Source organism: Perna viridis, chromosome 8, assembly GCF_037379345.1.
Source record: "Perna viridis isolate PV_CMFRI_1.1 ecotype Kerala chromosome 8, ASM3737934v1, whole genome shotgun sequence".
NCBI lineage: Eukaryota > Metazoa > Mollusca > Bivalvia > Mytilida > Mytilidae > Perna > Perna viridis.
In genome coordinates, this window is record NC_142452.1 from 35505801 (window position 1) to 35529248 (window position 23448).

General features: G+C 31.6%; 2 protein-coding genes across 6 annotated transcripts; both read right to left on the bottom strand.

Moving 5' to 3' along the window:
- Positions 1-7981: 7981 nt before the first annotated feature.
- LOC148610344 (uncharacterized) lies at positions 7982-16962 on the bottom strand. 3 transcript variants are annotated; one of them, XM_088542834.1, is made up of 7 exons: positions 16561-16962; positions 16274-16315; positions 15667-15720; positions 11822-12502; positions 11416-11559; positions 10399-10467; positions 7982-9867 (listed from the first exon to the last, which is right to left on the bottom strand). In XM_088542834.1, the coding sequence occupies exons 4-6, from the start codon at positions 12425-12427 to the stop codon at positions 10453-10455; spliced, it is 765 nt and encodes a 254-aa protein (XP_088398960.1). In that variant the 5' UTR covers positions 12428-12502; positions 15667-15720; positions 16274-16315; positions 16561-16962; the 3' UTR covers positions 7982-9867; positions 10399-10452. The 3 variants fall into 3 exon arrangements, with proteins under 3 accessions (XP_088398960.1, XP_088398959.1, XP_088398958.1); XM_088542833.1 differs by having other exon boundaries at positions 7990-9867; positions 10399-10722; XM_088542832.1 differs by lacking the exons at positions 7982-9867; positions 10399-10467 and having other exon boundaries at positions 10804-11559.
- Positions 16963-17133: 171 nt separating this feature from the next.
- LOC148610345 (uncharacterized) lies at positions 17134-23233 on the bottom strand. Of its 3 annotated transcripts, XR_015914807.1 has the most exons (8): positions 22330-23162; positions 21490-21572; positions 20393-20737; positions 19733-19798; positions 19185-19233; positions 18189-18276; positions 17726-17808; positions 17427-17459 (listed from the first exon to the last, which is right to left on the bottom strand). XR_015914807.1 is itself a non-coding variant. In XM_088542836.1 (7 exons), exons 2-7 carry the CDS (start codon positions 21539-21541, stop codon positions 17326-17328), a joined length of 768 nt encoding a protein of 255 aa, XP_088398962.1. In that variant the 5' UTR covers positions 21542-21572; positions 22330-23233; the 3' UTR covers positions 17134-17325. The 3 variants fall into 3 exon arrangements, 2 of the variants coding, with proteins under 2 accessions (XP_088398962.1, XP_088398963.1); XM_088542836.1 differs by lacking the exon at positions 19185-19233 and having other exon boundaries at positions 17134-17459; positions 22330-23233; XM_088542837.1 differs by lacking the exon at positions 17726-17808 and having other exon boundaries at positions 17401-17461; positions 22330-23164.
- Positions 23234-23448: the final 215 nt, after the last annotated feature.

A 23448-nucleotide genomic window follows, 5' to 3' on the forward strand; every position in this document is an offset into this window, starting at 1 on the left:
ATACAGACTGTCTAAGTTTTTTTAGAGAGAAAAAAATCATCAATACACAAGCTTAATGATTATCCTTTATTCACATTTAGATTTTCCTCCATGTGTCATATAATTCGAGGCATGTTTAGGTGACACAACCCTATCATTTGATCAATTTAGATTGATAAAGCAGTCGCCAGAACCTGAAGATATGTAAAGCACGTTAGCATATGAAATTATCTATTACACGGCTGCAAGAAAATAGATCCATATATTTGAAAAATATCAAATTAGTTTCTGCATTCCGATATAGCAAAAACATTGTCTACTATACATGACAAATATGTTGTCGTACCAGCAGACAAAACCCAAAACAACATTGTTTTTGCCTGCAAAACGTTTTATATCCAATGTTTATTAACAGAGGTAGACGTAGAAAATAATAACAGTGATAAGACCTATACTGCTACCACTCTCTCCAAAGAAGAAATTGTGGAAAACCATAAATATGTGTTATCCCCTTTTGGTCTCTCTACCAAGGACGATGATTGTGATTTACCGTCTATGTACTGGATTCCTAAACTTCAAAAGAATCCATATAAACAACGTTTCATAGCTGGATCTGCAAAATGTACCACCAAACCTCTTTCAAAATTTTTAACTTCTATACTCACAACTGTCAAAGAGGGTCTGCAGTCCTACCACAACACTTGTTACACCCGTAGTGGTATTAAGTCAATGTGGATTCTGAAAAATTCGAAAGATCTTTTGGAGACAATCAGTTCAAGACTATTATCTGAATATAACAGCATTAAAACCTATGATTTTTCAACACGGCATACTTCTATTCCCCATACTCAGTTAAAATCTCGACTGAAAAACATTATACATCGTTGTTTTTCCAAAAAAAGATGGTACACATACATAAAAATATATAGTTCTTGGTAGAGATTCCTCATACTTTGTTAGAAATAATTCCAAATCATCTTCCAAATATACAGAGGAAGATGTTTACAAAATGCTGGAATTTTTAATCGACAACATATTTGTTCAGTGCGGTGGACGTGTTTTTCAACAAACGGTCGGCATTTCCATGGGAACAAGTTATGCTCCTTTACTTGCTGACCTATTCCTTCACTCTTATGAGGCTGACTTTATACCTGATTTGACCAGAAAGAAAGAATATCGTTTGGCTAGATCCTTCAATCTCAGTTCTCGCTATATATATGACGTATTATCTTTAAAAAATCCTATTTCGGGGATTTGATACATCGCATCTACCCAAAAGAACTTGAGATAAAGGATACTACAGACACTGTGAAGTCAGCCTCATATCTTGACCTACACTTAGAAATCGATGGTAAAAGAAAAATATTGACCAAACTTTACGACAAACGTGGTAACTTTTCATTCAAAATTGTCAACTTTCCTTTCATCTGTGGCAACATCCCTTCGGCTCCTGCGTATGGAGTGTTCATATCACAACTCATACGTTATGCCAGAGCTTGCCGAAGCTACGCAGACTTTTTGCATCGCGCTAGAACTCTAACAAATAGGCTTCTGGAACATGGTTATGTTGCTACAAAATTGAAGTCATCACTATAGAAGCTTTATGGTCGCCATCATGAACTCGTGGATCGTTTTGATGTATCCATCAGCATCATGAAAACTGATTTATTCAACGGGTCATAGTTTACCTTTCCTCGTTTGTCTACCCCGGACTTGATTTTTTATGAGCAACTCGTCGGGTGTTTCTAGAAAAGCAGAGGAAGCTTACCCTACCGGTGCACCTGGTCCATGCTCCCAGTGTTTAGTGGAGTCCAAGTTGCTCATTTACTTTCAATACTTTGTATGTATGATTTTAGTTACTTTATGTTCTTTGTTGTGTGTGTCTGTTTTCCATGTCTTGTCTATAACCCTGGATTATATTCTTTTGATTACCGTTATAACCTTGGTTCCCTTGATTACTCTTACCCAAATAAACAAAGAAAAACAAAAAAAACCCCTCTAAATCGTAATAGCACAGGGGCGGATTCGGGCGGGTGCGTGGCGGGCGTGCCCCCCCCCCCCTAATATTTGCAAAGCATGGATTGTCAAGGTTAGATTTAGGCATTTTTAGATTGAAACTTTAGTTTTTCGCTAATTTCACCACAAGATATATCTATATTGGACCCACTGTAAAAGAATATATCAGAAATTTCAACTGTGCGCCCCCCCCCCTTATATAAAAACCTGGATTCACCCCTGAAATAACATTATCTGGTTTGAGTTAATAAGATGATTTCAATTAAAAGCACTTGATGTCTAACCTCTTATCAGTACCAGTTGTTCATTTCTATCTACATGTGTTTACATGGCTACATCAGTCGTTTACTTTCGATATTCAAGTTGTCTACAATTGTTGGACGAATACAAAGCCATTTGATGTTTGGCTAGGCAATAATCCCTATTAGATTGCATAATTTCACTAGTCCTAAAAGGGGAAATGGTGACTAAAGAGTGATACTGTACAACAATCGAATGAGCTTCTTTTACTTTTCTTCACATCTCATGTGGAAGTTTATCCAAATGTTGACAAAAAGAAAGCTGTGATCCGACAAAGAAAGGGGTCTCATTTACTCTTTTTGACAAAATTCTACACAAGCGTATACACAGTAAAAGGGTGACCCAACACCCGAAGCCGTCAAAGTTTCCTAAATTTTAGAGCAATGCTCAGCATTGATAAATATTCGGAGAATTTCTTTGTGTTGAACCGTTATGATGAAATGTTTTTTCCCTATTATTTAGCCACATAAGCCACAAAAAACATTCTTATATCATACAGGGTCGGGTTTTGACACTTTGAAAAAGAGGGGTGCCAACCGGGGTCTTCAGAAAAAGGGGGGTGCTAAGACAGTACTTACCATTTTTTCTCAATTTCATACATTGATATGAAGAAAAAACCAAAACAAAACAAAAACAAAAGCAAAACAAAACAAATTGGAGGGGTCCGCACCAACCGCCCCCGATCTGCCACTCCCATATCCCTATATCGCTCAGAACAGAAAAAAAATAAATCAAAACAAAAACCAACAACAAAAACATGCCGGTTTAAACAAACTAAAAGCTGACAGTTAGGTTGAAGCGGATCTCAATTTTAACCAATTTTGAGGGCAGTTATCGATCCATGACATCGGGAGACAAATAACAATAAAACGAGTGGCTTGGTTATTATAATAATGCAATTTTCCTACGAATTATGTAAGTCTGTGGTCTTATGTTATGGTAACTATTATTCTATTTCGTTATTTCAAAACTAGATGCAACTTGGATTATATGTGGTAATAGAGCTGTACACGAGTGTAAAGGGACTTAAAATGCATAACTAGTGTTTCCTTCATCTGACCCTGTTGTTGAAATTATATTCTAAGACTTCGGGTTTGTTGTGCCAATTTGTAGCATTTGATCTCTGTATGTATTTTCAACTGACAGATGACAGGTAAATATTATGTGGCAAATGTATCTAAGGCTAGGGTTGATTTCAAAAATTGCTGCTCAAGTTTGATTGCTTTGACAGATAATACAGACCAGAACACAGGATTTTTCTAGGGGTGGACAAACCTAATCTGCCGGAGGTCTGGGGGACTGTGATAGTCACAATTAAATCAAAAAGACCAGTTATTCAGTATTTGTGCTTGTTTGTTGCGCGGCGCTCCTTTCTGTGTGTGTACCTGCAGTCTCGACTTGTTGTTTGCGACACTAAATTTCGAATTTAATAAAAAGTCGGCGAGTTTTCCGTTCATTGGTTTTAAGTGTACCATGTAAACACTCTCGAAATTGAATAAAACACCAACTTGTGAACTGTTTCGATGCCTTGTGAACTTTGGGTACTATTTTAAGGACTAAATTAGTGTCATTTATGCTGAGCATCATGATGACATTTGATTAGTGGATTTAATGTTAATAAATTAATACAACAAGTTTTGTTTTAATGCGTTGATCCCGGTTTCTTATGTATATCTTATCCCTTTTATATTCTACAGTAAATTTTCAAACAAGCGACATAAATTGATTCAGTACATGAGTACTTTGATTTCAATAAGCCCTTAATTATTACCTTTTCTGCCCTCGTGTTTTAATGAGTTTGTATTAAACATTAGGTATTTAAACAAAAGTAATCATTTACTTCAATATATATGTAAGGACGAATTTTTGCCACCTTGATCATGATAATGCATAAAGTCCTTTGTAATAAGCCCTACCGATTAACTCCATCCTCACGTTTCATTAATCCTCAATAATATAGCAATTAAAAAACTGCTATGGTTCACAAAATATTAACCAAGTATAAAGTTTGCAGAGCGAACTAAACAGGGAAAAGTCAAAATGTTCGATTTTTTCAATGAATTTTATCAAAAATAAAATATTAAAACTTGTTGATGATCGTAGGCATAACACTTTTCTAAAACTACTTTTAACGCCGCATTTTTTAAAGTATTGGTTATATGGATCTGTTTGGATTATCACGCAGGACGTTTCGGTTTTATGTGAAGTTCATCCATATGTTTTTAAGTGTCATTTTATATACTTACTTTCGATTCTAAATATAGAAACAATAAATAAAGTCATTTTTATCGCTTGTTTTCTTCTATCATAACTTTTACTGAAACACATTTTTCATGTGGAAGAAATAAGAGAGGTTTAAAGTGATCCGTAAATTCCATCATATTTTTCTGAAATTTTCCCGAAAGTACCTTAACTACCCTGCGTATGGTTTTTTACAATCTCTTCTTTGGAAAGAGTTGTAGCAGTATAGGTCTTAACACTGCTATTATTTTCTACATCTACCTCTGATAATAAACATTGGATGTAAAACATTTTGCAGACAAAAACAATATTGTTTTGGGCGTTGTCTGCTGGTTCGACAACATATTTGTCATGCATAGTAGACAATGTTTTTGCTACATCAGGGTCTTTGAAAACTGATGTAGCCTTGGCACTCATTGACCTACTTAAAACTTTCATTCGTTTCAAAATTAAAGATCTCACAACACTGACAGAGAATCTATGTCTTCTTGTTCTCGTTTTATCCATTTTCTTGCAAAGTCCTCGACGGCATCCATAATAATTTTAAAGTTATAATTGCAATTGATGGAGCGTGGTTCACGGTATTTGGGACCTTTAGAAAGGATATTACGTAGAGATTCGTTTTCGATAATGGTTAAATCTCCCGTAACGACGTGACCAGAAAGACCATATTTTAATGGAGAGGTATTGCAATAACAGTCAGATGGTTTAGCCTTGAAGTCCTCAATTTCAAGGTTCTGCAAAAGCCTTCTATAATTGAAAATTTTGGACGCAATGGGTGAAGTATAAAAATATGTTGTCGATTAAAAATTCCAGCACTTTGTAAACATCTTCTTCTGCATATTTGAAAGATGATTTGGAATTATTTTTACAAAGTTTGAGGAACCGAATCGCTACCAAGAACTATATATTTGTATCTAGGTGTACCATCTTTTTTTGAAAAAAAAAACAACGACGTAAAAGGTTTTTAAGTCGGGATTTTAGCTGAGTATGGGGAATAGAAGTATACAGTGTTGGAAAATCATAGATTTTATTGCTATTACATTCTGATTGTCTCCAAAAGATCTTTCGAAGTTTTTAGGATCCACTTCGAATTGATACCACTACGTGAGTAGCAAGTGTTGTGGTAGGACTGCAGACCCTCTTTGACAGTTGTGAGTATAGAATCTTATCATATATTGAACGTCGTTGTTTGGTCAAGTATTTGTTAATATTCTACAAACAATATTTCGTGAAAGCATGTGGATTGTAACGATTGTCACATTTCGTATTGATTATTGTTTCATTATCACATGAAGAAATGATAGTTGAGGCTGTATTATACATTTATTTTGCAAACTAATTGTTTGATTTCATTTATATATTTAAGGTTTCAAGGAATAAACAACAATAAGAGATTAATGGTTCGTTCTACGAGGACAATAATAATACATCTGATAGTATTTAATCATGGACCCAACTCATGAGTTTAAATAAAATACCTATGATTACAGTGGTGGAAACATGAAACTGAAAGCATTATTTTTTTTTCGCCAGCATTTGATTTTCAACATCAAATACGGGAGGTAATTTGGGTGGTTTTAAAATCACCAGGTATAGGGAAACATGAGTTACTTTCCTTTAAATATTTTATGTTGGATTCAACACTACATATGTGTGATAATATCACTGCATAAAGGAAAACAGTTCTTAGAGGTCAAATGTATCACTATTGATCCTGTCAGTATTTAAAAGGTATCATTTTACAACTTCTCAAATGAATAAAATAATGACTGTAATTGTTCATATATTTAAATTACATTGAAATATTGTGAGCATTGCACACTTACTTCATATCCCAAATCTCTTATTTGACCTCCATTATGATTTGGATCAAATCTAAAATGAATGTTCACAATGGGATTATGTGATATAAATTATGTGAAAGTTTCATTTAATTCTATTAGGTCTATGAGGAGTATTTGATAAAAGATGCCCCCTTTGCGAAACGGAATGGAGTACGGACGGATAGAAGAAAGCACGGACGGACATCCCGATCATTATGTACCCCAACTTTGCAAGTATGGTTTAAAAAATAGCCATACACCCATTGCATACTCATTAAAACTACCCATTCATATCGATCAGAATGTTGGATGATTTAACCGACGACTTATTTGGACAACAAAACAATTCTGTAACTTAAAATTAGATTTTTTTTAACTTTTGGACCAATTTTTGTATGAACATACAATCTAAAAGATATAATCTTTACATACACGTATTCATTATAAGGTCCTCCGATATAATTCGAACCGCTTTAATGATTTTAGCGTTTCTGTATAAAAGTTTTCATGAATACATATACATGTAAAATAAAATATATTTGTTTCACATATGTATATATGTACACATACATGTATCAATATATATTTATATCACTTAGAACGGTTGTGTACTCGGTGGAGATCATTGAAGTATTTCCACTTATTCTACATTTGACAACCTTGATGTTTAGTGTCACGTACTTAATTAAAAGTGGCAATCATTTTTTTTTTTTTTTTTTTTGACTTGTGTGTTTATCAATCAGTCTACCTGTCACCCATACATGTATTATCTTACCTTTCATTATTTTATCTGTGTACTACGAAGAATTAGTACACAATATTCGATCACTTATACTTTGATTAACAATTCACACAACCTTTCTCCTTTCATTCAATTTTAACACTCACAAATTTTGTCACAAAAATATGCTTTGATGACACCTGATTCAAATGCAAGAAACTTCAAATGTCAGGTTTAGATTCCTGACATTGAACGTGTTAGATTTAAGGAAAGGCTGGACTCAACTGTCATAGACATGTCAATATGTCGAAGACTAAGTGTTCATTATGCGATATGTATTTTTAGCGTTACGCAACATGTTATTATACTGAATGCTCAATTGCCATTCTTTTTCAAAGTAAGTCCTAACAATCAATTTTGTAAGTTTGTCTTTTGACTTTTTTAAAATTTTAAATTTTTTTTTTATTTATTTACTTATGTTTTTTTTTTTTTTTGTCTTTGTTTTATGTTAAAAATGACGTGTATGGACAACAATTCTCATTTGAACCCAGGAACGGGAATAAGAATCGTTTGAGATCAATGGTGGTTGATTTAGCTTCACATTCCGTTAATTTACAATTAGTTTTCAGTTATTTTTTGTGTATATATTTTTTTTTTTTTTAATCTTGAATACCTAAATATTTGGCTGTAATATGCTGTTAATTAGAGGTTTATCCTTTAAACATGTGATCAACATACATAAAATTTACAATATGTATATGGTTGATGTTTTGAGTTTATTGGTTTTGTACGGAATTGTAAGGTCACAATAGAATACAAAAATTGTAGAATGTTTTATATTTGGTAACGCGCTGATTTGCACAATGAGTATCAGTTTTTATATTTTCATCTTTATGTTTTTTTTTTCAAATAATCAACTTCGACAGAATTAATAAACATAATAATAATATCAAGGATTACAAAATCACAGATAATAAGTTTCACAAGTACAATTGAATAAGAAAGATAAACAATACACGTAAAAAAAAAAACTATTATACAATTAATGCATCTAAAATGTGCAAAGTGTAACAATAAAAATAAATTCTGAAGTTTGGCAGATACCATAATTCAAAAACATATATTCAACTAAAAGATATGAGCATTTCCGTACGTTGAACAAATATGAAACCTAATAAAATAACTTTGTTAGTGTGCTTTATGTTTTATTGGCAGAAGACTTTAAACTAAAGGCTACAAAAAATGACTTCAAATAGCAAGGGAAAACGAAATATGGCACAAAATACAAACTTAACTCATTGTTTATGCAAACCTATATATGATTTAAACCAACACCATATCATTCATGTTTCCTTAGAACTTGATCTATAAAAGATTAAAACAAATCATATTAGTTTAACATATTGATGAAAATAACAAAAAACAAAAACATAGAAAATAACAGTGCTCTGACTGGAAATAGCATTGTCATACGAATAAGGCTAAGAATCGCGGGGAAGAGAGAGGCTGCGCCGAGCATTTTTACAGATTCGAGCCGTATACCATAGTGTTTGTCAAGTAAGTGCACGATGATCGTTTTTATAGTGCAACAATATTTTAAAAGAAAAAACAGGCTTTAAGCAGGAAAATCAAAGTTTATATTCGACGAGGGCGACTTCCTGGCAATCTCTAACACAATGTAACATTTGTGACGTCACATCATAAATCATGTTTAGTGACCGTATATCACTTGTTAATATACGGTCAATGTATTAGGACTACTTAAATAAGACAATAGCAGTATAAATAATTGACATATGTCCAAAGCCCTCTTAAAAGTAAAATGGATTATATCGTTGAAAGTTTCACCAAAACATGTTGTGTTCTTATTAAAACAAATGTTAAAAAATGACCATTGAGAAACTTAATAAAAGACAAAACATATCTAAATATAGCATAAAAATCAAGTTTCAGCGTCTTAGTCATCCATAAATATCCGAATTTATTTAAGTTTTACTAGCAGAAACCGCTACCTGTGCCCCTGGCCACGGTAGTTTGCGATATGATGCGAATCCAGTTTCTTTGTTTACGAACATTAACCATAACCTGTTATCATACAAGTTTATCGTGTTTGAACATTCTAGTCCGTCTGCTTTCGAAAATATAATTTGATGACTTGAGCCTTCCACACGTTTGACGTAAACTTCCCCTGAATCGTAGCTTACAATCACAAAAACACAATCCTGCATACTTGCAACGGAAGATGGTTTGTTAAATGTAGTATCAATGACTCTGACATTTTTATTCATTATATCGTAGCAATAGACTGCGTTTTTCATGCGGCTATTGTAGTAAATATACTTTTCACCAAAGGAAATTGAATTTATGCAGGGGTCGTAGTCCGGAAGCGTGGTTTCTACAACTGACGATGATTTACCATCTAAGCATAAACACAGAGTCCTTTGCCCTCAATAAACACATATAGACTGCATTCATCGCGTTTTCCAATGGAGAAACATTTTTCATACATCTTGTGGCAATCGATAAGTGATAATTTATTTGAATACAGATGAATTTCCGTTATGTCCAAAAAAGATACAGCAATTTGATTCTTTGGTAAAACAGCTAAATCAAAAGGAGTGCCAGGTAAGTCTGCAAAATGCCTTACCTGTGTCTTATAATTGTATATAAATAATACTTTTTTCAATTGTTCAATAAATACTACTTCATTGTCAGACAATAAAGCAGAATTTTTTATAAGCCTTTTTCCTCCTCTATGAAGAAACATTCTTACTGGTTCCAAACCTGGTTAAAGGAGAGAATAGGAGATCAAATTTTATTTTTGTTTCCATATGTCTGTTTTATCACCCTTTTTTTTTTTTGGATAAGACATTATTTTATTGCATGTACTGGCAACCATGTCATGTTTTAAAGAAGAAAGCTCTTTAACAATCGTACAATTTAACTGACACACATAGAGATATGAATTGCTAAATCATAGAAGCAAACAATCGGAAGAGGTCATGTCACCCAACTACATGATTTTTACTTCAATCTATGTTTTATTTTTATTGGCAGAGAAAGATACTTCATTTAAGAATGTGTACTGTATAACTCAGTCGAGAACTGAACGAACGACCTGTCACACTCGAGTGCACAGCCACCACACGATCACTGCATTACTGTCTCACTAGTGACAATTATATATGTGTGTGTGTGTGTGCGTGCGTGTGTGTGTGCGTGTGCGTGTGTGTGTGTGTGTGTTATTTGTATATTTCTATATGTTTAATGGAATTTCAGGATGAATATGGTTCAAAGGTTGAAATAAAAACTTACCAATTAGTGTAGGTTAAGCCAATTCTTTTCTTTGGACTTTGGAAAATGTAAAGTCTATCTGTATTTTACCTGGAGATGGTGATTCAGTCTTGTTTATTCCCGTAAATATCTTTTGCCAGTTCTAATAAAGCATTTCTAAAAATATTTTCGTCTTCAAGCAGCACTTTTGGAATATTTGTCACGAAGAATATAATTTTACCATCGAAAGATTTCTCGACGATTTGCATTGAACCCGTTGTCTTCATTTCTCTCAATTTCACTATCACATCTAGATTCCATGTGTCTGGTACAAAATTTTTATTAGAGCCTGTGGAACTTGTTTATCTATATTAGATAACAAATGTCGAATTGACTGATTATCATCATATTGAAAGATGCTAAGACACTAATGCATCTTGTATTTAATTGAAAATCTTGATTTCCAGATTTCTAAAACTTTCTTTCTATATTTCAATATTTAAATAAACGCACTATTTCATGCGTTGATTCATGGAATATAATCGTTATTCAGAAGTGTTATTATAATACTATTTAATGATTGAAGGAAAGTAGCGATAATAATGGTTAAAAATGCACTTAATCATTCGCGAATAATATGGGCAACGTTATGATTAACTAATATGTATGAAAAAGTAAGGGATTATGTTGAACTAGTACATGCTTATATACACTTTCAGTGGAAAAAAATACTCGTACGTTTATGATAAATTCACTGGATATACATGTATCACCCACACTTCATAGTCAGTCCTACAAACGACGTCTGTGGAGTTTTTGGTTAAACGTGTAATAGATATTCTTTCGAATCCTTTATCCTTTGCGATATAAAATATATCGCTCAAAAAGTGAAAACTAACAAACAGTAAATGAAACTTTGGGTCGAATGACGGTAAATGGACTGGTTCGGAGAAATGGCTTAAGAAATATTATGAAGTAATTTACCAGACCTTGTACTGCAACATGACTTACAGTCGCAAGTGTATTTGTCATATAGTACACATTATTATTTGGGTTTACCTGTAAGGAATCCATTTTTAGTCTCCTATAATCAAAGTCAGGAAGGTATACCTCTAGCTGGTCGACCATATGAAGTATCATCTTATCCGATGAAAATGTCCCAAACCTTTTTGCTGCCCTATGGATTTGGATTTCGTCTTGTTGCTAAAAAAATATCAGATTTAGTAAATTGTTAAAAAGATGAAATACTTGCAACTGACTTAAATTTGATATCAAAGACTCATTGGTCCTTAAACAAAATTGTTTGTCTTTAAAGTGGACCGACAACATTTTGGAACATGCATTTGTGTCTATTTGAAGGATTTAAATTAATTTCAAAGACCTCTCCTATTCTTAAAGTAAATTACGAAAAGTTCCTTTATACTTTAGATAAAAGACTTAGTCTCTTATTTAGCATCCAACCAACCTGAATTGACAAGTCCTGAAACGTTTCCCATTCAGAAAGTATTTCTGAAAACTCGTCAAAAATCATTTCGGTTGTTTCTCCATACAGAATCTGTGTTTCCTTTTCTATTTTCTCCTTTGAATCAATACCAACAGTTCTTGCTAAGCCTAGTAAAAAGATCTTTACTCTCGTCCACATAATTTCAAATTGCTCAACTGATACCACACCGTTCCCTCGAAAACATACGATTTCGTTACAGAAACTCCGACCTTGGATCATATCATGTAGAGTTGCAGTGTGTTCAGGTAATACGGCCAATATTCCGATCATTGTTGATAATTCAAATGTATCTCCGGAAACAGAATGCTTTGGTATGAATCTACATATACAATTCGTTTCGTTACTTAACTTGCATAAATGAATTTCTTCCGAAAGAGTATATAAATCATTGAATTGTCGTACCAGAAAGACTGCATGATCGTTATATTTTTGTTTATTTGAACATTTGCAACATTTTTCATTCGGATACACTGCATGAAACAGAGTATGACGTTTCTGTTTCAAAAATGACTGTAAGTCGTTTTCTCGTAGCACGCGCTTCTTAAAAGAAGCTCTTGCAACGTTCATCCCTATGCAAAGTAACCAATTCAGCTTAGCAAGGTATTGTTCTCCTGTTTGTGCCTGGTTAAGCTGCGTGTGTTCCTATAATCATATATCAATATTAGTATTGTTCAAATAGCCACAAATCCGTTCTCCGTTCGCGAGTACATAAAAAAATAATTGATATGTTCAGACAAATATCCGGTAGATATACCCCACAAAGAAATTATATTAGTAGTTTAATTACTCAGTGCTATCAAATTTAGACTTTTTCATTTCCTTTGATTAAGACTAAACGTTTTATGCTATATCTATAGATGGTATACCACACCGGGTTTCATTATCAGTGTTTGCCGTCTACAAATAAAACTGTTAAAGAAGGCTGAGTCATCTATAAATATGTATAACTAAATGAAAAGTTTTGCAAGCAAAACTTTCGGATTAGCTATTATACTAACTATACTATTTTTCAAAACTCCAAACACGTACGTTCTTTTGCGTTTAATGAATAAATAACGTGTGCTTTTAAATTCAAAATATTTGCATTTCAAAATGTTTTCAAACAGAAAAACGCAACCACAGTCTTAAAAAAAGTAACTGAATTTGTAAGATTACATAAGGGAAACAACAAATTTAAAAAAAACAGCTTACTTTTTGCTTCAATTTAAGAAAGTATACCATGGGTAAGAGACACAAATCATTGGAACGTTTGTATTTTTCATTTTACACCAATCTCATGTAAGCATCAAAGTAACTTAGATTTGATTTCATTCTGTTTAAAATGAAAGCTTGATAGGCTTTGGTGAAATTGAATATGATACAAACATATCAATGATTTCAAGAGTTACGTCCCTTATCCTATGTCTACCTCTTTAAGCTATGTAATAGTTCTACTAACTGAATACTGTTAATTGTCTATGTAAAATTTTTCATAACATGTTTTTCTATTAATACACTTTAACGCTGTTGACAACTAAATTGAAAGTAAAACCGGCTTTTTTAATTGATTTTTTTGTTGTAAAATTGTATTGTCAAGACACATTTTTCATTGCTGCATGTGTTCAATTTTACAATTTACAATTTTTCAGACGTCTAACCGTTCTTGATACCAACTTAATTCTTAAAATATGCCAAAGATTTCGCTATGTTTTATGTTAAAGTCAATATGAACAAATCAAGAACTGTCATATGTTTTGCCGGGAAATTTCATTAGCATACGCACATATAATATAGTAACCTTACACACTACAAATATTAACAGATTATTATGGAAGAAGTTGCAAAAAGCGCTATTCCAAAAAATGGCTGACATACTATCAATTTTATACTCCTGAAACATCGTTTGGTATGTATAATGTTCCTTCACCTGATCATAATATGTATGCTTCTTGTCATTTTTATCTAGAGCTTCTTCGTGGTCATCATCTTTTGAAATTAAGGTCTATATGCCTAGTAAGTAATTGTGTTCATTTAAAAGTGACGTGACTATGTATTCGATTAAAGTATTATGTGTTGTTAGGTATTCAGAGCTTTACTAGTTAAGTATGTGTATTTATATAACGTTGTAACCTTCTAGATCATAAACTCTGATATGATTTCAAGGTACTTAGATATTAATCATTTTCGTTTGTTGTAAAAAAAAATTGAGGACTTTGAGTTTATGTCTAACAAATGTGTCAGGCCGCCAAAACATATCCCTTTTTTTGGCAGTTTGTAAATATAATAATAATGCATTGTAAGTATCACCTATAAACCTAAATATATTCAGGCTAAGACTTTCTGTTAAATTGAATCCAGCACAAACAAATCGTTTATACACATTTGATTTCCACTTTTGTCAATGTTAATGCTTATTGTTGCGTTAGCCTACTTTCACAATATATAACATTTTGAAAAAAAAATTACAAGCCAAAACCCGAAAATCCGATACTCAATATTCTGGGCAAACAAACCTAAAAATAATTCCAAATATAACACTAACATATTCAATACCTTGAATAGTAAAAAAAAAGATCTGCCATTTTGATTGACTCAAAAAATGCCTTTTCAAATACTTAGTGCTAAGAAATATCACAAGATATAACTAGTAATTATTCAGTGGTAATTAAAAAAAAAATTATTAGCGGTAACACAACGTCTAGTCAAAATATATCAGGAAAGTTACTTCTAAGGATTACTCTTTTTTTGGATTATATTCAATAGTAAACAAAATAAGGCAAAAACAAAATAAAAACGCTGGAGAGGTTACTTCAATTTTGAAAAGGTGTATAGAATGTATAATTAAAAACAATGAACAATGTATGCTTAGTTCTTGTACTTGTATATGTAAATTAACTATATCGTCGTTTTATGACGGCTTTGACAGTTTAAAATGAAACAAAAATCCAAATTATGAATTTCCAAGAAACGACTTTTAAGGTAGATCATGTACCTATTTCACAGAGAATTATTTTCTGTCATCTTGTAAAATTATACAGACATATATATTTTCTCTAAGTCATAAGCGTTTGAAATAATATAGAAATAATATCTGCGGAATTATCTTAAAAGAAATATTAACAACAAGATAAGTATGGTAAAATTACAAACATTATTTGTATCAAGCCTCTTCGAAGAGTAGATAATTTGTGAGATTTTTTTTTAAAGGAAGGTAATAAGTGGGAAAACTTTCTATATAAATATAAAGGGAGTTCTAGTCTTTAAATAATTCAGTTACCCCCAGTTTTCTTTTAAAGATTGTCAGTTTTAAGTGTTCTGAATCTGAATATAAATATATACGATATTCTGTCTACAAGTTTTTTTTAATTATTCGAGAAATATTGAAAATTCCCTACAGAATCTTTACAAAACGTTTTAAAAATACCTTTTTTACTATGAGATCAGGTTTGGTGACCTATATTTTTTACAAGTATTTTTATTAAATGTCTTTAAAAAACATTTGGACAATCTAATTTAGAATAAACACACAGATTAATATTTGTGATAAATTTGTATATAACGTTTATACGCTTCCATCTATCAGTAACCTGTTTAATCTTCGGATATACAACGGTACATCCGGTGTTCAAAATAAACAAATTATTCGGGTATGAACGTTATCAACTTGTACATACATGAGTGATAGTTGTCCCTCGATTACATTATTTTGATTTCTCGGTGCCCTTGATTACAATCTATGATATTATGTACTATCTAGATAATATCATCTACTTAATACTATCGGTAGGTAAATGTAAGGAATTATTTGTAGATCTTAAATTTCTCACCTTCAGTTTGAACTTCGTCGTTCATGACATTTGTTGACAGTATATTGCTGTCCACTAAAAAATTTTAAAAAAAAAATGATTTATTTTACATATAACTTCTTATTTTTTTCTTATTCAAATGAATACATTGGGAAACGTCAAATTTCAAATTGTGAAAAACTACAATAGACCAACTACACAAATGTATTTTTTGACCAATCAACTTACTTACTCGAATGTTTTTAATATCACCAACAAATGAATAACCTATTAAAATAAATATTTGTAAACAAATTATAATTAAACCAGTGCTCTTCATATTAACAAAAGTAAACCCTGTGTAATAATATCCAAATCAAATTATGATTTTTCTTCTCATGACATCAAGCCTTTAATATTTGCATCGATTCTAATACGGAAAAATAGCAAACATTTTGTTAAATATAGATTGTCTTTCTTTTGTGGTTGTAGAAGTTAATTCGATTATTATTCGAATTATTTTAGAGTAGCTTAATTGTTCGTAAACTTCTAGTTTTTTTTTCAAAAACAAAGTTTACACTCTTACGAAAGTTTGTTGTTTCCCAAGGTAATTGTAGAATGTATATTTGCGTTTGTGTGTTGTACTTACATTCGTGAATGTCATGCTTATAATTGAGTAGTGGCTTCTTTTCTGAAAAGGAAAATATAAATGACCAAACAAAATCGTATAGAGTATATCTTACAAGTATTGTTTACATGAATAAGAATCCAAAAGAAACGTAAGGCTAAATTAAGAAGAAATGATCAAGTACAGTACAAATTACTATTACTAGTATGCAGAATATTATTTAATCTCTCAATACATGAACCACCATTTGCATGCTCCTTTCAATAGGTACATGTAAGTAAATACCTTTGAAGTCAGATATTACTCACCTTCGGTTTCAATATCTGCACCTACGACCTTTTTCAGGCTTCCTTTCTTGTCCGCTTAAAAATTAGGTATTATGAGTAATTTCATATATACAAGTCTAAGAAAGTCTTATAAAAGTCTAAGAAGCGCACCCTCGCAAATTGTGAAACAAACAGAAATAATTACATTAATCTACAGATAACTGCAGGTAAAGGTTTGTCGCAAAAAAGTTTCAGTTTATTATTTGCAATCGAAATAACTTATTTAAAAAGTGAATAATTTTGTCTACGCATATGCTTTAACAAACGTTTCTAGTATAATTAAGAGCAATCTTTCACGTAATGACTTCGAAAACAATGACTTTTTTCGGGAGATTTTATTTAAAGGAACTGTTCATTGAAGACTCGGAGAAAAAAATGTCGCATACCAGATTTCATTTAAAAAATTAATCCGTTTGAAATTTTCAAATCATATTTAAAAAAAAATATGTTAGTTTGTACTTTATGAAAATGGTAGTAATGAAATAAATTAGCCAGACAGTACCATAAATTAAACAAATGATGATTTTTGAAATTGAAAAAAAAAACGTCTTACTGTTTATTTTTATTATTTTTTAATTTCGAAATGAAGGTGTCAGGTCGTAATATAATAGATATGGGTTTCCGTGGAAAATATACCATCATGAAATACAAAGGAGTAAACATCACATGATCATGTGTCTGTAAAACAGTTTGAATTAGGACAGCACATTATGACACAAAAATGAACATAAATAATACAGCAAAAAGTCATTCATTCCACATAACATCGAAAGAGAAAAAATGTAATGAGTTATTTTCGTTTATTACTATAAAATAAATACGTATGCCTCTTGGTTTGCACGAGTTTCTTTGAGTGTCCAAATGGTGGAGTGGGTGATCTTCTAAAACAGATATATATCTTAGTTTTAAATGATATTATTTTGAAATAAAAAAAAGGAACTAAATGAAACATTTTTAAACCGAACATTTACTGCACGCAAAACGATGTGGTAAATTTACATTTTACTTAATGTAAGGCATTATGTAAAGAAAAAGTTAACTTAATAATTTTTATTTTTAATTGTGTTAAAATACATCACTTCTAAAGATACTAATTAAATTAAATGTTTATTAAGTATGCTCAGTCATATGTATATAAATAACTTACTTTGATTATATTTTGTTTCTTCCTTCTCAGTGTTCCTTTGTGGTAGAGGATTACCTTGTCTTTTTTTAGAAGATATGTTCTCTTTGGTGTACAAAATTTGTAATTGTTTAGTACACTTTACTTGGTATTGCACGACGTCGTATGAAGTGAAATATGAAGACAAAAGGGCATTTACATTTGAAATACTTTTCGTGGTATTCAAAAACAGAAATCAGATATCAGTAGCAAAAACATATATATGTTACGTATATCTTGGTTTAATCAATAATAAATGAAATTGTGTTGTTTCAAGACAAAACCACCAAAAGATATCCCACTATTAATGTAATATTACAACTTAATTTCAAAAGGAATATTTTGTAGTGTTTCTTTTTAAGCTTTATATCTTTTAATATTTCTCTTTTTTACACTAAGAAGGGTCAGTATTTCCGTATTCTACATTTAACGTTTGGTTGTACTTACCTTTTTGTATTTAAACAACAGGAAACAAAAAATGCCTGTTCCATTAATCACAAGTAATGACAAGGTAACGGCCACGGCCACATAGAGAGCTGAATAATGTATTAAAAAAAAGTATTTGTGTCAACTTTTAATATATTTTGCTTTTACGTTATTAATTACGGAATACTGGAAACAAAATACCAAAGCCAAAAACTGCAACGGTTTAGATAAATGAATTACATGTAAAGCATTGGAATTCATTGTCAAAAGAAACTTTTCATTTAGGGCAAAATGTGTTGATATTGTTAAGGTATTTTGACATCAATGTCTGTGACAACCATTTTCGATTTATATAATCCTTAAAATGTTTGACATACATATGATATAACCATTATATTGGAATATCAGAGGATTTGTCTTATTTTTACAATGACAGCATCTTACAATAACAATGAGTTTTTAATCCCGTTTTGCTTTACCTTATATGCATTATTTATGAAAGTGTTCATTTTAATTCCATATTGGGTTTAAGTCATTCAAAGCTGCTTCCTTTCGTATGTTTAAATAAATACAAAAAAATACCACTTTTATATATTGTCAATTTCGATATGCTGTACACGTGTTTCTAGGAGTAATCTCTCATCAGCAGCATTAAAATCAAATATGTAGGGAGATCAAAATCCAAATATTAGTTGTATACAAGAAGTACTCATAACAAAATTTATTGAAAGAGGAAGCCAAATCGTTCTATCATATGCAATGCAAGGAATGAAATCTAGGTAAATTTTACGTATTTTTTAATTTGGAATACTGTAAGATTGTATAAATAGGGTAGATATAATGTGATATTTTTCGGGGTCATACAAGTCTGTATGTTATGAAATACGAATGATTCTATATATGTGAAGTATTTAAAAAAAAAACTTTTAATGACAGAATAAGGAACAATATGACGGTTTTGTCGTTGATAAATGCAAAATTAATTAGAAGGAATGAAACATTACTGTAATAGGAATACCTTTTGATTTTTTGCCTTCTTTGTTCAATTTCATTGTTCTTTATTTGAACTGAAATATATATATTTCATTTAGCTGAATAATGAAGTGATAATTCGTCAAAAAATACTAGTAAACAATAAAATGTTTTAGTCTAGTTCAAGATACAGATCATCTAAGTATGTGATGATCACGTCTTATTCGCATAATCACAGGGTCAGATGGTATATATAAAGGAGTTCTCTTTGCATTAAATTCGACATGGTTGAAATATGATATAAATATAATACTTTTTTTCCATTGTTTTCGTTTTTCAATAAAACAAAATAAATAAATGCAGATAAGTTCAAATATCTGAGCATTTTCAAGTATGGAACTGTTCAGTTTTTCATATATTTTTTGGAAAACAAAATAGAAATACTTATACCAGAATGAGCAGGATATCGTCGACGTCTTGTTCTGTTTTCTTTACATTTACTTTTATTGAACACAATCCTTTCATCGTTGTTCGATTGGTCTGACTTAATTGGTATGAAATGTTATTATTAAAGCACGGTATAACAAAACTTACCATTTTTTGTAGTTGTTCTAGTGAACGATGTTGTAACCTCATCATCTGATATCTTGGGGGAGAAATCTAAGTAAAGCAGTAATCAAATTACAGTAAAGTGTGTTAAAGAGAGAAACAGTGTATTAAATAATTTATTAATGTGGTTCTGATGTTTACTGATAAGAGATAACTACCAATAACTGACATTGTCGTAGATAACGCAAGTAGTTACTAATCGTATTAAAACTATGCAGATCCGGTGTAACACGTCGACGAAGCATAACATTGCATATATGTAAATGTCAAAAGCGTTTGAATATCTTAACATTCCCTACCACTAATATGCTTTGGTTCATTCCTATGACAACTCATAGTAGAACTTAGGATATACATATGTGTTTTTTTTTTCTTTGTTCAGAAAGGAGTTTCTATGGAACATTACTAAACAAGAAAAAAAATGTCAAACAAATTTGTATTCACTTAAAATTCACTTCAAATCTACACATCTTACCATAAAGCAAATACCAAAAGGGTGGTCATACAATGCACAGAGCTAACAACAAAATTATTTTTTTTCTTTAATAAACAATTACACTATGTACACGTATGTATCTAATATTTATTTAATGTATGATTGGTTGAAAAGATGAACATGAAATACTGAACCAAATGAAAACAAACCTGTTCCGTTGAACATAATAACTGCTCGCTCTTTTACATATTCGCTTTTTATAAACATATAACAAGAATAACGCATAATGTCCTTCGATGATGGCATGGGAAAAGTCCATGTGAGAGTTTTTCCATCTGAGGAACATTCACACACATCTCTACAGTCCGTTGATTCTTTGAAAAAGAAGCATTTATTCTCTTTTTTATTGAACGATGAACTTGCAGTGGTTTTATCATTGATCAGAAATTCAGCGTAATGTAGTTTTGGGACCCTTTTTGACGAACATGTAAACAATAGAATCATTCTTCCATCTTCCAGTTTATACATTCTTCCAGTAAAAGTTATCAAGCTATCTACAATCAAAAGTGTTAAATTCCTTACAAAATGATCGTTGATATTACAATAACAAATAAATCGTATTTGAAGGGGTAAAGTGTTGCTGTTTTGCAAAATTGTATGTTCTAATTCAATTGTAACAATGCGTCTGCAATTAGCCTGACATCTATTACGGCATAGAAAATTGCCTAAAATATAAATACCTTTAAACTCGATTAAATTTGATGTGTACTTTTAACAAGCAACGTGAAACCTGAGAATACATTATGCTGGATATTACATATCTCAGCTATATCGAAAAGCTGGAACTCATAGACACACCGTATTCAGCCGCTTAATGTTTTTTGTCATAATGACATTGAAAAAAGTTCAACTTAATTTCATTACAAACAAGATAATTTGAATCCCAATCATCGATTGTCCTTTTTTAACGTCAAATGTACGCTTCACCAATGAAATTAGTTTTTGATTCCTATGGTTTCCATGTAATAGACTTGCCACTTACCTAAACGACTATGAAACAAAGTTTTATCGAGCAAGAAACAAGAATAATGTACATTTCCTGTGCAGTTAGTCAATTCTTTTGTGTGTGTTTGTGTTTATGTGTGTGTTAGTGGGTGTGTATGTTGGTGAATGTTTGCACTGTTCATTTCTGGATATATTGTAAGTTTAATGTTAGTGCCTAATGTCACATATATTGCATCTTTCGGTGTACGATGATATGGTCCTGGATTATAAATAAACCTTCTTTAATATGCGATTGTCTTACCTGACAAAAATGCTAAGGTTAGAATTAGTATTACAGTATTCTTGAAAATCATATTTCCTATATTATTTCATTTTGTTGAAGACCTGAAACAAATAAGATTTTTATTTATTATTATTTTTTTTTAATTATTTGCAAATCATTATGACAAATCTTTTGTCTTCCATAATACAGTAAAGTCTTCTCTTGAAGGTAAATATCAGTCAAACTAATAGATAACGCATCGTAGCTAGTGCTTGTTAAACATTTGAACTCTGGAAATCAAGGAAAACAGGATTTGAAATATAATGTAAAAACCTTATCTAGGGGTTGCGATAAGGAAAACTGACATACACAATAAAACAAAATGAAAAACCAAAGTAGCATGCACATATACACAAACCACTTATTGAATAAGCGTCATTTTCATTTTCTTAGAAAAGCGGCTGAATAACGCAAAAAACAACTGCGGTAGACAGAAGTCGACAAAAATGTGATACGACAAAAGTATCGGTTTTCTGGTGAAGATATATTTTAACTTAACAAATCAAGAGTCAATGACAACGAACATCAACATTTGTTAGTAACTGCAATTTAGTAAGTCAGGTGCAGGTATGAAATTTGATTGCCTTGATGGATGCACGCAGGGACTCCAAATTGGCTATAAAACACACGGAACATGTTATTCCAACTGTCATTAATGCCAGACAATATCCAGTAAGGTAACTTTGAGCACTTGTAAGCGATTTTCGAATGTCTGATATTCCCGTGGTAAATGGATATGGTAAAGTTTTTAATAGATTAAATCAGACGGAGATAACGGAACAACGTCATTTGAATCTGTTGAAATGTTCGTTAACGTACCTGAGTATGGGTGCACTGGATTTCTGTAATAACTGTGAAAAGTGTCTATATCAACATGTGCTGATCGTAGAAACTTTTCCTGTCATCTTTTGTGAGTCTTACTTATCGTTCCTACCACCTTCCATAATATAGTGCTCGAGTGGGTATAAATTTTCAAATCATTCCGTTGTCTCTAAGTTTGTCATGAACAGTGCAAGGTTTGAATAATTCGGAAATGTGTGATGCTGGTTGTCGGATATCATTATTCGAGTTTGTGATCGACGACTTGAAAATTTACGGATCGCTAATGAGAATAAGAGTTCAGTCAAATCTGGTACAATTTCAAAGTGTATAGCTTTTGTCGCTCCACATGAAAAAAACGCAGGTATACTTTAGTGTCCATTTTATTCATTGTTGCATCAAACGCCCCACTGAATTTGACGCTTGTAACGGTAAAAGGTGGGTCAGCTGCGAGTAGTTCTTTCAGTAGTGGTGGTGAGACCGGCGCGACATAAGGTTGTCCGTGAACTTTTCTGCACGGGACACGTGAACGCAGTAGAATTTTTACTCTCGATCAGATTTATGGAATCCAAAATGTTTGTTGAATTCACACAATGCACATAATTACCATTTAGTACAATATAATTTTATCGTCTGTGTGCATCCATAACCACTAGTGTTGTAAGCGGATGATTTGGCGGTTGTAGGTACGGATATTTTGTGGTTTTACATAGAACGGCAATGTCTATCCTTCCTCCTGAACGCAATAATTCTTGTCGTCTAAGTAGAGTCGTAATTGACGCACAATTGGTATTCTGCTCTGCTTCCTTGAGATGAAATTTCATCTCTGTATGTTATGTTAAAAAAACAGTTGTTTTGTTTGAATAAATTAAGCGAATGTTTTGATATCCTTATTTGTCCACTGTTTTGTTGTCATTTCTATCACAATATTTCTTCGGCAATCTACTTAATTCAAATAAATATTACTTTTTTATGTTTGTAGTTTAAATATTAATGACAGATATGTGATGTAACCACGGTTTATTTAAATATATAATGAAAGCGGCTGTGCAACCTTTATATTTGATCCTTATAAATGTTTGTCTATAAATATTTTAGAAAATTATCTAATGTTTGATC

Excerpts from the sequence above, each read along its gene's own strand:
- LOC148610344 (XM_088542832.1), bottom strand. The coding sequence starts at position 12,427 with ATGAACGTTGCAAGAGCTTCTTTTAAGAAGCGCGTGCTACGAGAAAAC. Across the intron at positions 11,560-11,821 it reads TTCAGGACTTGTCAATTCAG|CAACAAGACGAAATCCAAAT; the intron begins GTTGGTTGGATG and ends ATATTTTTTTAG.
- LOC148610345 (XM_088542836.1), bottom strand. The coding sequence starts at position 21,541 with ATGATTTTCAAGAATACTGTAATACTAATTCTAACCTTAGCATTTTTG. Across the intron at positions 20,738-21,489 it reads AACCTTAGCATTTTTGTCAG|ATAGCTTGATAACTTTTACT; the intron begins GTAAGACAATCG and ends TTTTGATTGTAG. Across the intron at positions 18,277-19,732 it reads TAGAACAACTACAAAAAATG|CTCTCTATGTGGCCGTGGCC; the intron begins GTAAGTTTTGTT and ends TACATTATTCAG.